This window comes from Arvicola amphibius, chromosome 7 (genome assembly GCF_903992535.2).
Source record: "Arvicola amphibius chromosome 7, mArvAmp1.2, whole genome shotgun sequence".
NCBI classification, from domain to species: Eukaryota; Metazoa; Chordata; class Mammalia; order Rodentia; family Cricetidae; genus Arvicola; species Arvicola amphibius.
The window spans coordinates 73,060,501-73,072,683 of record NC_052053.1 but is presented as its reverse complement, the minus strand read 5'-3'; the positions used below and the strand labels follow the sequence as shown (position 1 = coordinate 73,072,683).

The following is a 12,183-nucleotide window of genomic DNA, read 5'->3' as shown; positions in this document are numbered from 1 at the left end:
TGGGGGTAGGAGTCACGAGACTCTCTGGCCTCCCACTCCAACCCCAAGGACACATCACCTTACATTATAGTTGAGATTATTCCTCACTCCTGCTTCTCACCAGTGGGCAATTGCTCTGCTTTGCGAGGAGCTGGGGGTTTCCATTGGCTATGATTTCATGACAGAAACATGGAATTCACACACCAGAGGCCGAGGAGAGGACGGCGGATACACTCCTGTCATCACCATCTGTCTCCTTGCCTCCTTCCTCAAGATGCCCAAACACGGCCCCAAGCCACAGCATGGCGGTCTATACAGATGTTGTTCTTGCTACCTGACATAGCAACCACCCTTATTAAGACGATCTTCCCGCCCCTGGATGAGAATCAGCTCCCTTCAGGGCCTAGGAGACTGGGTGGAGAGTGGCTGGGGGTGTCCCTGGCTCAGGCACCCAGCTCAACCGTGCCAGGTGTTAGAGACGAGGTTGGGGCCACTGAGGCTCTGCAGCCCACTCCTCAAGCAATTGGCAGTCATATGAGGGTAGGGATGGGAATCCACAGGAAAGAACATGACGGGATAGCATTTGCCAAAGACAGATGACAGCCCAGGGCGGCCAAGAATACTCAGAGCAAGTGCAGACACACCAAAAGGTGTGTAGATGGGAGTGTCAGAACGTAGGGCAAATCCCTATGGAGAGATGGGACCTGGGCAGTGCTGGACGCTGCACAGGCCTCAAGGCTCAGCCTCCTGCACAGGGGACCCGAGGGACGTAGACACAGCTGTGGGTGGGGAAGGCTTCCTTGTGGGACTATGGCTGCCAGAGGAAGGGAGGGAAGGAGGGAGGGAGGGCTGCTATTCCATGGCTTTCACATTCATCTGTAGCACAACTCCATGGCCTGGTTCAACACTTGAAACTGGGATACAGGTTCCCAGGGACAAAGTGGCCCTAATAACAGAGACAAAAGTTCAAGCACAACCCCAATCCCTGCAGGACCAGGAGCATGAGCTGTTCTCTGTTAGACAGTGGAGCACACTTCCTGTGGAAATGACAGTGGGAGCAGCATCCTCGACTTGAAAAGGGCGTCTCTCTCTCTCTCTCTCTCTCTCTCTCTCTCTCTCTCTCTCTCTCTCTCTGCTTCTCTACCTGTCTCTGTCTCTCCCCTCCTCTCTGCCTCTCTCTTCTGCTGCTCCTGTCCTGAGAGGCCTTCGCCCTCCCCTTCCCCCTTTTTATGTTCCCTTTCCCCGAATAAAAACCCCCTCCATGTAGAAAAAAGAAAGAAAAGAAAGAGAAGAGAAGAGAAGAGAAGAGAAGAGAAGAGAAGAGAAGAGAAGAAGGGCTCCTCGCCTGCCTCTCCACGGGGACAAAGGCCAGACTGAGGCTGACACTGCCCAGAAACCACAGGTCCTGAGTTGGGGCCCTGGAACATGATGTCAGTCTTCCCTCAGCAAAGCAGTAGCCCAGCCCACAGGAGAGCAACTCCCTTCCCTCCAGGCTGGATGTGGACCTTCTCCAAAGCAGATGCTGCCCTTCGGAGGTCCCAATACTGCTGGCACCACTGTTCCCTGCAGTTCGAGTTCCAGGGGAACACTGGGGTCCAGGGAGATCTGCCCCACCAGGTGAGACTAGTCCCAGCACGAGAGCCTATAGGCACCAGTGGACAGAAGAGGTCACGGTTTTCCTACGCAGGGCAATGAGCATCAAGCCCAGCAGGTCACATGGCAGCAGGGCTAGGCATCTGAGCTATTTCTAAGGCTGTTCATTCAGGGATAGTCACTGATGAGATAAAAAGGTAGAGTGTTGAATCTACTTTTAAAAAGCAATTACTAGTTTTAAATGTTTTACATTGGATTGGACTTTTATATATTGTATACAAATTTTAAATATTGATACATGAGATTAATTGTGTTAATCTCATAGTGTATATACATTTCTACTCTTATTCAAGGTATTGTAGCTATACAACTTATTTTTTGTTTGTTTGTTTTTGTTTTTCAAGACAATGTTTCTCTGAAGCTTTGGAGCCTGTCCTGGAACTAGCTCTTGTAGACCAGGCTGGTCTCAAACTCACAGAGATTTGCCTGCCTCTGCCTCCCAAGTGCTGGGATTAAAGGCGTGTGCCACCACCACCTGGCACAACTCATTTAACAATGTAACGCAAATTTCTAGTCCTTGAAAATTATTATTACTAACTGTTTAGGATAATAAGGAAATGAAGGTTGGTAGTTAATCACCTATTACAACTGAACTTATAGTCACATTACGTCAGACAATGATATACTTTTGATAGACAGGTCATCTTCAAACACTTCAGAGATCTACAGAATATGGCAATTTAAGATGTTTTAAAAACATAGATTTTTTTTTTTAATGACAATGAGACATGTCTGCTCCTGGCAGCATCAATCTACTTCAGAGAAGATAATGGGCATTAAGAAACTCTACATGGAGTTTACTTTCTCTGTAGCAAATGTAAGTCACTAGGCAAGAAGAAAATGCCCGTCTCGACTGCTGACAGCATGTCCTTTTGGGACAGGCAGGACACAAAAGAGAGTGACTGCCAAACACTGTCAAGACAAGGAGGGTGAGTTCTTCAGTATAACCTGCTTCACAGAAAAGTCTGTCAGATACACTAGGCCTGTAGGCCAAAGATGGATGCCCCAACGTTGCAGAGAAACTTTGGGTGGCTGTCCAGACAACCAGCTGTTTCTGTCATTTCTCACATTATTTGGAAGTCACTTACTGACACTTTCTGCTTATTCAGTTAATATTATTTCCTTCTTGGGTCTTTGGGGGAGTTGAAGCCTAGATAGTTATAGTTTTCCTTGTTTACCAGATGCAGAAAGCAAGTTATGGTAGAAAGTCTACAAGAGCTAGTTCCAGGACAGGCTCCAAAGCTACAGAGAAACCCTGTCTCAAAAAACAAAACAAAAAAAAAAAAAAGAAAGTAAATTAGGTACAAGACTTTGGATTCACCAAGACAGGATAGATATGGAGTATTTTCTCTGAATTTGTCAAATGCAAATGAACTAGACATTGTTGGTATACTTATTGCCTACATATATTTTATATGGTTATTATACTTATTGCATATAGTTTTCTTATATTAGTTATAGCCTTCTTTTTAATAAATATTTTCTAAAGATTTATTTTATTAATTATGTATACAGTGTTCAGTCTGCATGTATGCTATAGGCCAGAAGAGGGCACCAGATCTCATTACAGATGGTTGTGAGCCACCATGTGGTTGATAGGAATTGAACTTAGGACCTCTGCAAGAGCAGCCAGCACTCTTAACTGCTGAGCCATCTCTCTCCAGCCTATAGCCTTCGTTTTATTTTAGAGAAAAAAAAGGGGAAATATAGTGGAATATTATTTGTTTTAATAAACAAAGCTTGCCTGAAGATCAGAGGGCAAAGTAGCCAATCAAACAGACCAGGGAATAATGGCACACACCTTTAGTCCCACAACTCCTGAGACAGAGGCAGACGGATCTCTGTTAGTTCAAGGCCACCCTGGGCTACACAAGATTGAATCTGTCTAAAAGAGAAACAGAGCTTACACAAATCCCAGCACTAGGGAGGTGGAGACAGGAGCTATATGGCTAGGTGGAGAGAGGAATATAAAGGGGAAGAGACAGGAACTCAGTAGTGTGTGGAGTTTGAGGATTCATGGAGACAGGATCTTGCTCCTTCGGTCTGAAGATTTGGTAGAGGTAAAAGGTCTCTCTAGTGATTGGTTGCTTTTCTTTTCTGATCTTCAGCTTGAACCCCAATATCTGTTTCTGTGTTTTTATTCATGCTATATGGTCACTTAGAGACCAGCAGGTATAACAGAGACTAAGATAGGGAGAGACTAAGATTAAGCCGGCGTGGGGGCTGGAGGGACTGGTCAAGCTGGCTGGGCCCAGGAACTCTCATCAGAGCATAACCTCTCATCACCTGCCATCCCCACCAACAGCAGAAATGTTTGTCACAGTCCACAGAAGCTCGACACCCTTTCATCAAACACCTCTTCACCAGCAGCCATGATTACCAAGTCCCTCACCTGCCATCCAAATGCTGCTCTTTCTGCACAGACCCACAACCCCAACTGTCTATGTGAGCAGGGTTAGGTCTGGGAGGCAGGAAGGTAGACCTTGTGAGGAATGGGCTAGCAGGGATGGGGGTTTCACATGGGTCTGTCAGAGGGATAAAGTGGACCATTCTCTCTACCAATTATGTGACCATCCTCCCTGGCTGAGCCCAGCGCCGGCCATGTGATGCCTGCCCACACTGGGGAAGCAAGCAGTCAACGAGGCTGGCAAGCCCTGGCCACCCTTGAGCCTGGATTGGAGTGAGGATTAGGCCTGTGACTAGGCTGTCCAGAGACAGCTGGAGAGACCACAGGGGTAGGGAGGAAGCTATGGGAGTTCCAGAGAAGCTGGAGATGGGACGGCCTCCAAAGCAGTGGCCATTGGGGTACAGTAGCCAGTGCCCCTGTAGTCCACTTACCTGTGGGGGGAGCTTGTCACCCTCCAACAGCTTCACCTTGGTCTCCAGTGGCCTGATGTAGGTGGAGGAGGGATCTGAAGGGCAGAGAGGAAGAAGAGGACGTGTTAGCCACCAGTGAACTACCCCATGGGCAGACCCCACCCTACCCTGGCACTCCCTCCAGGTAGTCCTCAAATCTGCTTTCCAGAAAGATCATGGTGTGTTCCCTGGTCTACATGTCCCGGGGGTGATTCCTTCTGTTTCCAAGAAGTTTCAGGCTCAGAAGTAGTTGGCATAAGTTAGACAAGGAGGACTTGCTCACTTGTGAGGACCTGCTCAATCATCAATCATGGAGCCCACTTCGAACACATCCCAAGAAACGAAGTCTACCCACATTGCCCCTGCTTTTTTACCCCAGAAAAACAGGCAAAAATCTCACTACACACGGCCCCCATTCTGCTGTGCCCGTCTCTGACTACCTCACAGCCCAGGTCTGCTTCCCCAGCAGAGCGGAGTGGCAAACCGATCGTCATGCAGCCTGGGCTTGGTGGAGTCAGGGAACAGAATCAAGAAAGAGTCAAGAAGAAAATGGGGGGGGGGGCCTACAGGGCCGGTCCCAAGTACCCTGTGGGGCTGACAGAATGTGACACCTCACAGCCACATAGCCACCCATGAGACAAGCTTTGTTCTCTTGGTAGATGCCACAAGGCTAAGTGGCCAGCTGGGACTCTGTCCATCTGCTTAGTGAGTCACCACCTGTATCCCTACTCCCAAAAGATGGGGATCCCCCAGGTACTTCATACTTTAACCCTTAACCTCAGAAGGCACAGGGTAGCAGGCTCTCTAACCAAAGCCAGCTACTGAATCTACCCCAGGGGACTTGGGGCCAGGGCATAAGCTCCATGGGCTTCTATAATTCCTAGGTGGACAGAAAGGGCTTAGGAGCTGCTGTGGACAGGACAGGACAGGACACGACAGGCATACCACGTCAACCATGGGAACAACGAGACATCTGTCCACTCTAGCACAAGGCTAGCATGACCCCAGGGGAGCCCACCCCTGAGGTCCTCATGTCTGACACTGGTATCTTGCGCCTCTCCTCCACCCTCTGGCTCTAATAAGAAACAGATGTGGAGGCCACTGCTGCCGTTCAGGAACTTAAGTCCCCAGGAGTGCCTAGGCCCACACAGGTAGACCCTGGCCTGCCTGCTAAGGGACACTTTTTCTTCCCCAGCAGGGCCTGAAGAACCCTTAGGAGTCCCCACCCACTCAGCCTGGGTCCACAGGGCCCATCAGAGCATCTGGTACAGTCCAGGCTAGGAAGAGATATGGGAACAGGGGTGCAGGGAGCAATTCCCAGCCCACTTGGAGCTGGAGAACACAAGCACTCCTCCTTATCCCCAATAGTCACCTCTTAGGAATGTGGAGCCTTTTATAGAGGAGGGGAGGAGGGCAGCTCCCTGGTAAGGCCTGGCCAGCCCACCCTCAGGAATGCCAACAGTACCTGGCACAGGGTGGCTCCACTGGGGAGATGCTGCCTTGGGGCCCAGCCGCATTACACAGCTCCACACAAAAACTAGAGCTCCAAGTTTCCAAGAATTTGAGGGATAGGTCCCTCACACACAGGAGATGTAACTCAAACAAACTAGTCTTTGGGACCACCCTGGGCAGAGCTTTGGAGAGGAGCACGTAGAGGCACAAGAATTCCTACCTACCTCTTTCCTGGATTCCCTGCTACATAAAATATCCTGGCGGGGCTGCAAATACATACATACACACGCAAACTCTCTCTCTCTCTCTCTCTCTCTCTCTCTCTCTCTCTCTCTCTCTCACACACACACACACACACACACAGGGTTCCTAGGCATGGTCCCAAACTCAGACGAAGATCCAGCAAACAGCACCAAGTAATGGTGTTAACTGGCACCCCATCCTTCACAGCAACAGAATCGTTCAGAAAGTGAGCATGTCACCCATCCGTCTCCCTCCGTGGATTCCTGGTGGGTGGGCAAGAAGCCTCCAGCATTTAGCATCTACCCTTTCAGTCAGTGGTGTGGCTCATATGAGGAACATGTGATTTTTTTTTTTTTTACTTATGCTATTTCTAGTCAATTTCCAAGTAACTCTAGAGCAAGAAGAGATCTTCCTTTTAAATTAAAAGAGTGGGTTAAATTATAGTGCCTTCCCACCCCCCACACACACCAGTCACTCAACTCTGAGTTCTCCATGTGTGACCCTGTCCCCACCCTGTTCCCCAAACTAGACTCCACCATGGGTCAGGGCAGAAAGGAAGGAAGAGAGAAAAGGGGTCCTTCCAGGCTGGGGCTGGAGGGCTGGACACTAGGTCCCTCAAAAAAGGCTCCCCTTTCTCATTGGCCCTAAAAGTCACTCATGAGCTCATCAGGTGCCTCCCAGGCTCCAGGAGATGAGCAGGTAATTAAATTAATCCCAAGGCCTGCAGTAATGAGGACTAGGCCACAAGGGAGAGAAACACCACTTCCCAGCTAAGCCGCTTGTAGGCAAAACGAAGGAAGTGATCACGGGAGAGGCTTGTGATGAGCTCTGAGGTGTGCTCTGGGGCCCACCTAATCCTCTTGGCACCCATCTGTCCACTCCTGGGAGGGTCCTGGTCCAGCTCCTGTACAGCTCACTTCCTGGAAGTAGACTCCAGCCCCTGCCTCTCCCTCCTCAGGCATCCTCTGATCCCTAGGGAGCCTGTGGATAGACCTCTGTTCTGGCTCTGTCTGAAGAGCCCTGAGCTTGTCCTGCTGATGACCTTCAGGCCACGGGAGAGCCTAGGTCATGTGGCCCTCATGGTTTTCCCTTCCTGCCTTCTCCTCCTGGCTCTGGGACCATGAACTCCCGCTGGCATCTGCAGCGGTGGTGGCTCTCACAGGACCCAGCAGCCGGCATCCTAAGGAAGGAGGACCCACCGTAGGCATTGCCCTTGGGTTTCAGAAAGCATTTCCCACGTCTGCTTACCCAGCTGAGTCTCCAAAGTACTCAAGTCAAGGAATTCAAGTCAAGGAATGGAATCCAGAGGGTTATCTAAGTTATGTACCCTGGGAAGCTTGGGGAGGGAAGTAGAGTCGCAAGAGATAGAAGAAGCCAGTTAAAGGGCAGCCATGTCAGCTAGCCCATGCACAAAGGGCTCTGATGGGCAGGGAGGGAGCACCAAGTGCTGTCCACTTAGAGTGTGGATGGGGAGCGGGGGGTAGGGGGGGGAAGGGTGTGGTGGCAGAAAGCCTCAGGAGGGTCAGGTGAAGTGGGGAGGATGCTCAGAAGCTGTGAGGGCCTGAGGAGATAGGAAGGAAGCCAGCAGGGTCTTCTGCAACTGAAGAAAAAGTGGGAAGGAGGTGGAGGTTCAGCGGCTGCCTCCTCCCTGGGTTCCCCACAGGTGCTGCCTTTCTTCCAATCCTTCCTCCTGAGCAAGGTCCCCCAACTTTATCACGGCTTTCCTGACAACCAGACCTCACGGTGCCGCTGGCCCCTAGCCCCTCCGTGGGGACTTGTGTCCAGCAGCTACAGGGGACTGCAGAAGTCGGTTCACGGTGCCACTAAGCCACCAGTTCAGTTGGCTTAACTGTCTCCTTCTACCACATTAGGAGGAGTCAGCAGTGACAGCAGCAGCCTGGGGCTGGCGGTTGTATAGGTAAGAAGGGTGACTTTAAGGAAGGACCTATGTCAAGCCTGGCGGTGGTGGCACACGCCTTTAATCCCAGCACTTGGGAGGCAGAAGCAGAAGAATCTCTGTGAGCTCGAGGCCATCCTGGTCTACAGAGTGAGTTCCAGGACAGCCAGGGCTACACAGACAAACCTTGTCTCGAAAAATCAAAAACAAAAACAAACAAACAAAAAGGCCTATGTTATTCACAGGTTCCATCCCTCTCTGGCCTGGCAGGATGAAGGCTGCTCCAAAGCAGTTCACTCATCCTTCCTTCCTTCCTCCCAACCTTGGACTTGCCTGTGTAGAGGAAGACACAGTCTCCACACGTATCTGGCATATAACAAGTGTGCAAATGGAGAGCCTGCAGCAGCCTGACGTATCTGGTGCTGAGACAAAGCCCAACACACAGATTACTCGGTTACCAACATGGTGGGTAACCAGGGCAGGTCTGGGGGTGAACATCCCTACCCCATTACCACCGAGCAACCACAGCCTCTGCCCGTGTTATCCACTTCCTCTCCTGGATGCACCCCTCCCAGCATGCGCAAGTCCACTCTTCTCACAGCTTCCCCCAGATCTTGCATTGTATAGGGGGGTGCCGTCCCCTTCACAGAGTACAGCAACAAAGCAGGGATAGCCAGAGTCACAAAGGCAGGACAGGGCCAGTGAGGACAGGCCCAGACTCTCCTCGCAGGCTCTTGGAACCCCAGCTCCAGCAGTTCCAAGCACCAGGGTCACCACCAGACATGACCTTTCAAGCAAGCACCAACAAAGACCACATCTACTTATGGAGTGCCAGCTGCATGCCTCCCAGACACCAGTCTCCACTTCTCATTGGTATACACCCCCCAACTACAGATAAAGGAACTGAGATTCAGGGAGGTAGAAAGGTAACCATAGGTCCTGGGAGCATCCGGCTAGATCTTCCTGCAGGCACCAGGGCACAGCTGCAGCCTCCTCTTCCCTGGGCAGCCTTCCTCATCCTGGGCTCCATATGGCAGCAAAGGCCACCCTGACCACACTTCCTGCAGTGCCCGCCCTGTTCAACAGCAGATGGTCCTGGGCTGGCATTCCGGGTAGCTGATGCCCACATGCCAGGTCAGAGAAGTCTGGGAAGCTACACGATCCTGAGTGCCCTGCTCTTTCGCTGCCAGAGCCCTTGTACATCTCCCTGGCAAGCCCCAGGGTGCTCCACTTATACAAGACCACTGAGAAGAACTACCAAGTCTCAACAACTCAGGCTACCAGAGAGGGCATGAGCTCCCCGCTCCCTATCACTAGGGGAGAGCAACCAAATGCTGAACAGTCTCTGCAGGGTAGAAGTCTCTGGAACACAAAAGATTCCTAGCAAATCTGTGGTGAGGATGCTGCTATTAAGATGGCACAGGAAGGCACCTCCCTTCCTTAATGCTAGATGGGTTCTTTTTGGCCCCTCTGTTCTGCAGCGACATGCCAGGAAGGTGACAGAACAGATTGAGTGTTGAAGAGTGCAGAGCCAGATACCCACAGGACCAGGAAAACACAACATCCCTGAGAGGAGGCAAAGCAGAGTGTACCAGAGTGAAACCAGAGACTCCTTTCTGAAGAAGGTTAGCCCTGAGCTGAGCAGGACCCTAACAGCCAGACAAAGGTGGAGCATACAGGAGGCTGGTGTGTACTGACACCACAGCTTGAGCAAATGCAGGGAGATGGGGCCTGACAAGCCCGGGAGCATCTGACAGGTCTGGGAGCACCTGATGGGTCCGGGAGCACCTGCGCCAGAGTCCATGACATCAAAGCTCTGTCAGTCCCCATTGCTTTCTGGCTGCCATTGCAGTCCTGAGAGGCTCAGACATCATTTATGGGTAAAGCAAGTCTGGGAGAGGTGTATCAGGAAGCACCTGCCAGGCAGGTCAGGAGGCCTGGGCGCCCTCACCTAACTGTCCTCAGTCTACCACTGAGTGTGCGGGACGGTACAGGTCACCATGGCTGCTACAAAGTTCTGCGGGCACTGAGAAGAGAATCATTTTTCCCTACTCACGTCCACGAGTTTCAGGGTGCCCAATGTGTCCCAAGCTTGAGGTTCTTCTGAGCCACCTACTGGGGTGTGACAGGGGGTTCCCAAAGCCACTCCTCTTTCTTGGTCTCTCCTCCCTGCTGTCTCACAGCAAAATTAACTTCACAATACGAGGAGACTTTCAACTCTTATGGAACCCTGGGCTCTAGGGGCCCTATTCTGGATTAGCCTTGGTTCCTCTGTCCACCTGCTCAGAACACCGGGTAGCCATTCTCTGAGGGGTGCAAGCTCTTGGTGGGTCTATCCTGTCCTCCACACAGCTCTGCGGCTTTCTCCTGCAGCGCAGTCCACATAGAGACCCTCAGCGGACCCAGAGTCGCACTGCCCAGTCTTACAGCCCACTGGGTGTGCTCTGGTTTTCGCTGCCTCAGTGAAGCCCTGTCCATCAGGATCTGCCTGGAGTCCCCTCTTTATCTTGTTGCAGGGCATTTGATCCCCACCACTGCTGTTGTCTCAAGGGGTGAGGTTCCAGCTGCCCCTTGCCTCCCCCATGCTGTTCAGCCAGCAAACAATTCTTCTCTGAGCCTTTTTACAGTTTCAGGGATAAAAGTTTTTCTTAACTAAGAAAACAACAAAAGTCACAGACTACCCAACAAACTGTATGAAAATTAAAAACAAACTTCATTACACTTGAACACATTGGCACAGAAGACCACCTCCTAAATATAACCCCAATAGCACAGACACTGAGAGAAATAATTAATAAATGGGACCTCCTGAAACAGAGAATCTTCTGCAAAGCAAAGGACATGGTCAACAAGACAAAACGGCAGTCTACAGAATGGAAAAAGATCTTCATCAACCCCACATTGGACAGAGGGCTGAACTCCAAAATATACAAAGAACTCAAGAAATTGGTTATCAAAAAAACAAATAATCCAATTAAAAAAATGGGGAATAGACCTAAACAGAGAAATCTCGACAGAGAAATCCAAAATGACTGAAAGACACTTAAGGAAATGCTCAACATCCTTACCCATAGGAGAAATTCAAATCAAAACAACTCTGAGATTCCATCTTATACCTATAAGAATGGCCAAGATCAAAAACACTGATGACAACTTATGCTGGAGAGGTTGTGGGGTAAAGGGAATACTCCCGCATTGCTGGTGGGAATGCAAACTGGTACAGCTGATTTGGATATCAGTAGGGCCATTTCTCAGAAAATTAGGAAACAACCTTCCTCAAGACCCAGCAATACCACTTTTGGGTATATACCCAAAGGATGGTCAATCATACCACAAGGACATGTGTGCAACTATGTTCATAGCAGCATTATTTGTCATAGCCAGAACCTGGAAACAACCTAAATGCCCCTCAACCGAAGAATGGATAAAAAAGATGTGGTACATTTATACAATGGAGTACTACACAGCAGGGGGGGGGGATAATGACATCTTGAAATCTGCGGGCAAATGGATGGATCTAGAAAACATCATATTAAGTAAAGTAACCCAGACCCAGAAAGACAAATATAATATGTACTCACTCATAAGTGGCTTTTAGACATAAAGCAAAGAAAAACCAGTCTACAATTCACAATCCCAGAGAACCTAGACAACAAAGAGGACTCTAAGAGAGACATACATTGGTCTAATCTACATGGGAAGCAGAAAAAGACATGATCTCCTGAGTAAATTGGGAGCATAGGAACCATGGGAGAAGGGAAAAGAATGGGGAGGGGGGAGGAAGGGAGGAGAGTGGAGAAAAATATATAGCTCAATAAAAACAATTAAAAAATAAAAGAAGAAAAAAAACGTATTTCATCAAAGTCGGAGCCAAGTGGCCTCATGGTAACACTAGGTATAACCTCACTTGAAGATGACCAATATACAGATTCTCTCAACCCCACAAAAACTGAACAGAGGGTCACCAAAGAGGAAACCGAGAGGCCAAGAAGGTGAGAAGCTACCCATCCAGAGACAGCCCATGCTAGAGAGAGGTGGCCTGTCAGTCACTGACAGAGGTGGAAAGGACAATGCCAGCCATGAGCCACAGGGGGCGGCAGAAG

At 50.0% G+C, this 12,183-nt stretch overlaps 1 protein-coding gene across 1 annotated transcript in view; it reads right to left on the bottom strand.

Annotated features, from left to right (window-relative positions):
- Positions 1 to 12,183, bottom strand: part of Ccdc85c (coiled-coil domain containing 85C) — a 72,288-nt gene that overhangs the window by 16,681 nt on the left and 43,424 nt on the right. The window contains exon 2 of the mRNA XM_038337893.1: positions 4,471 to 4,544. Coding sequence (XP_038193821.1) covers positions 4,471 to 4,544 — 74 coding nt within the window. The remainder of the gene's footprint in view (positions 1 to 4,470; positions 4,545 to 12,183) is intronic.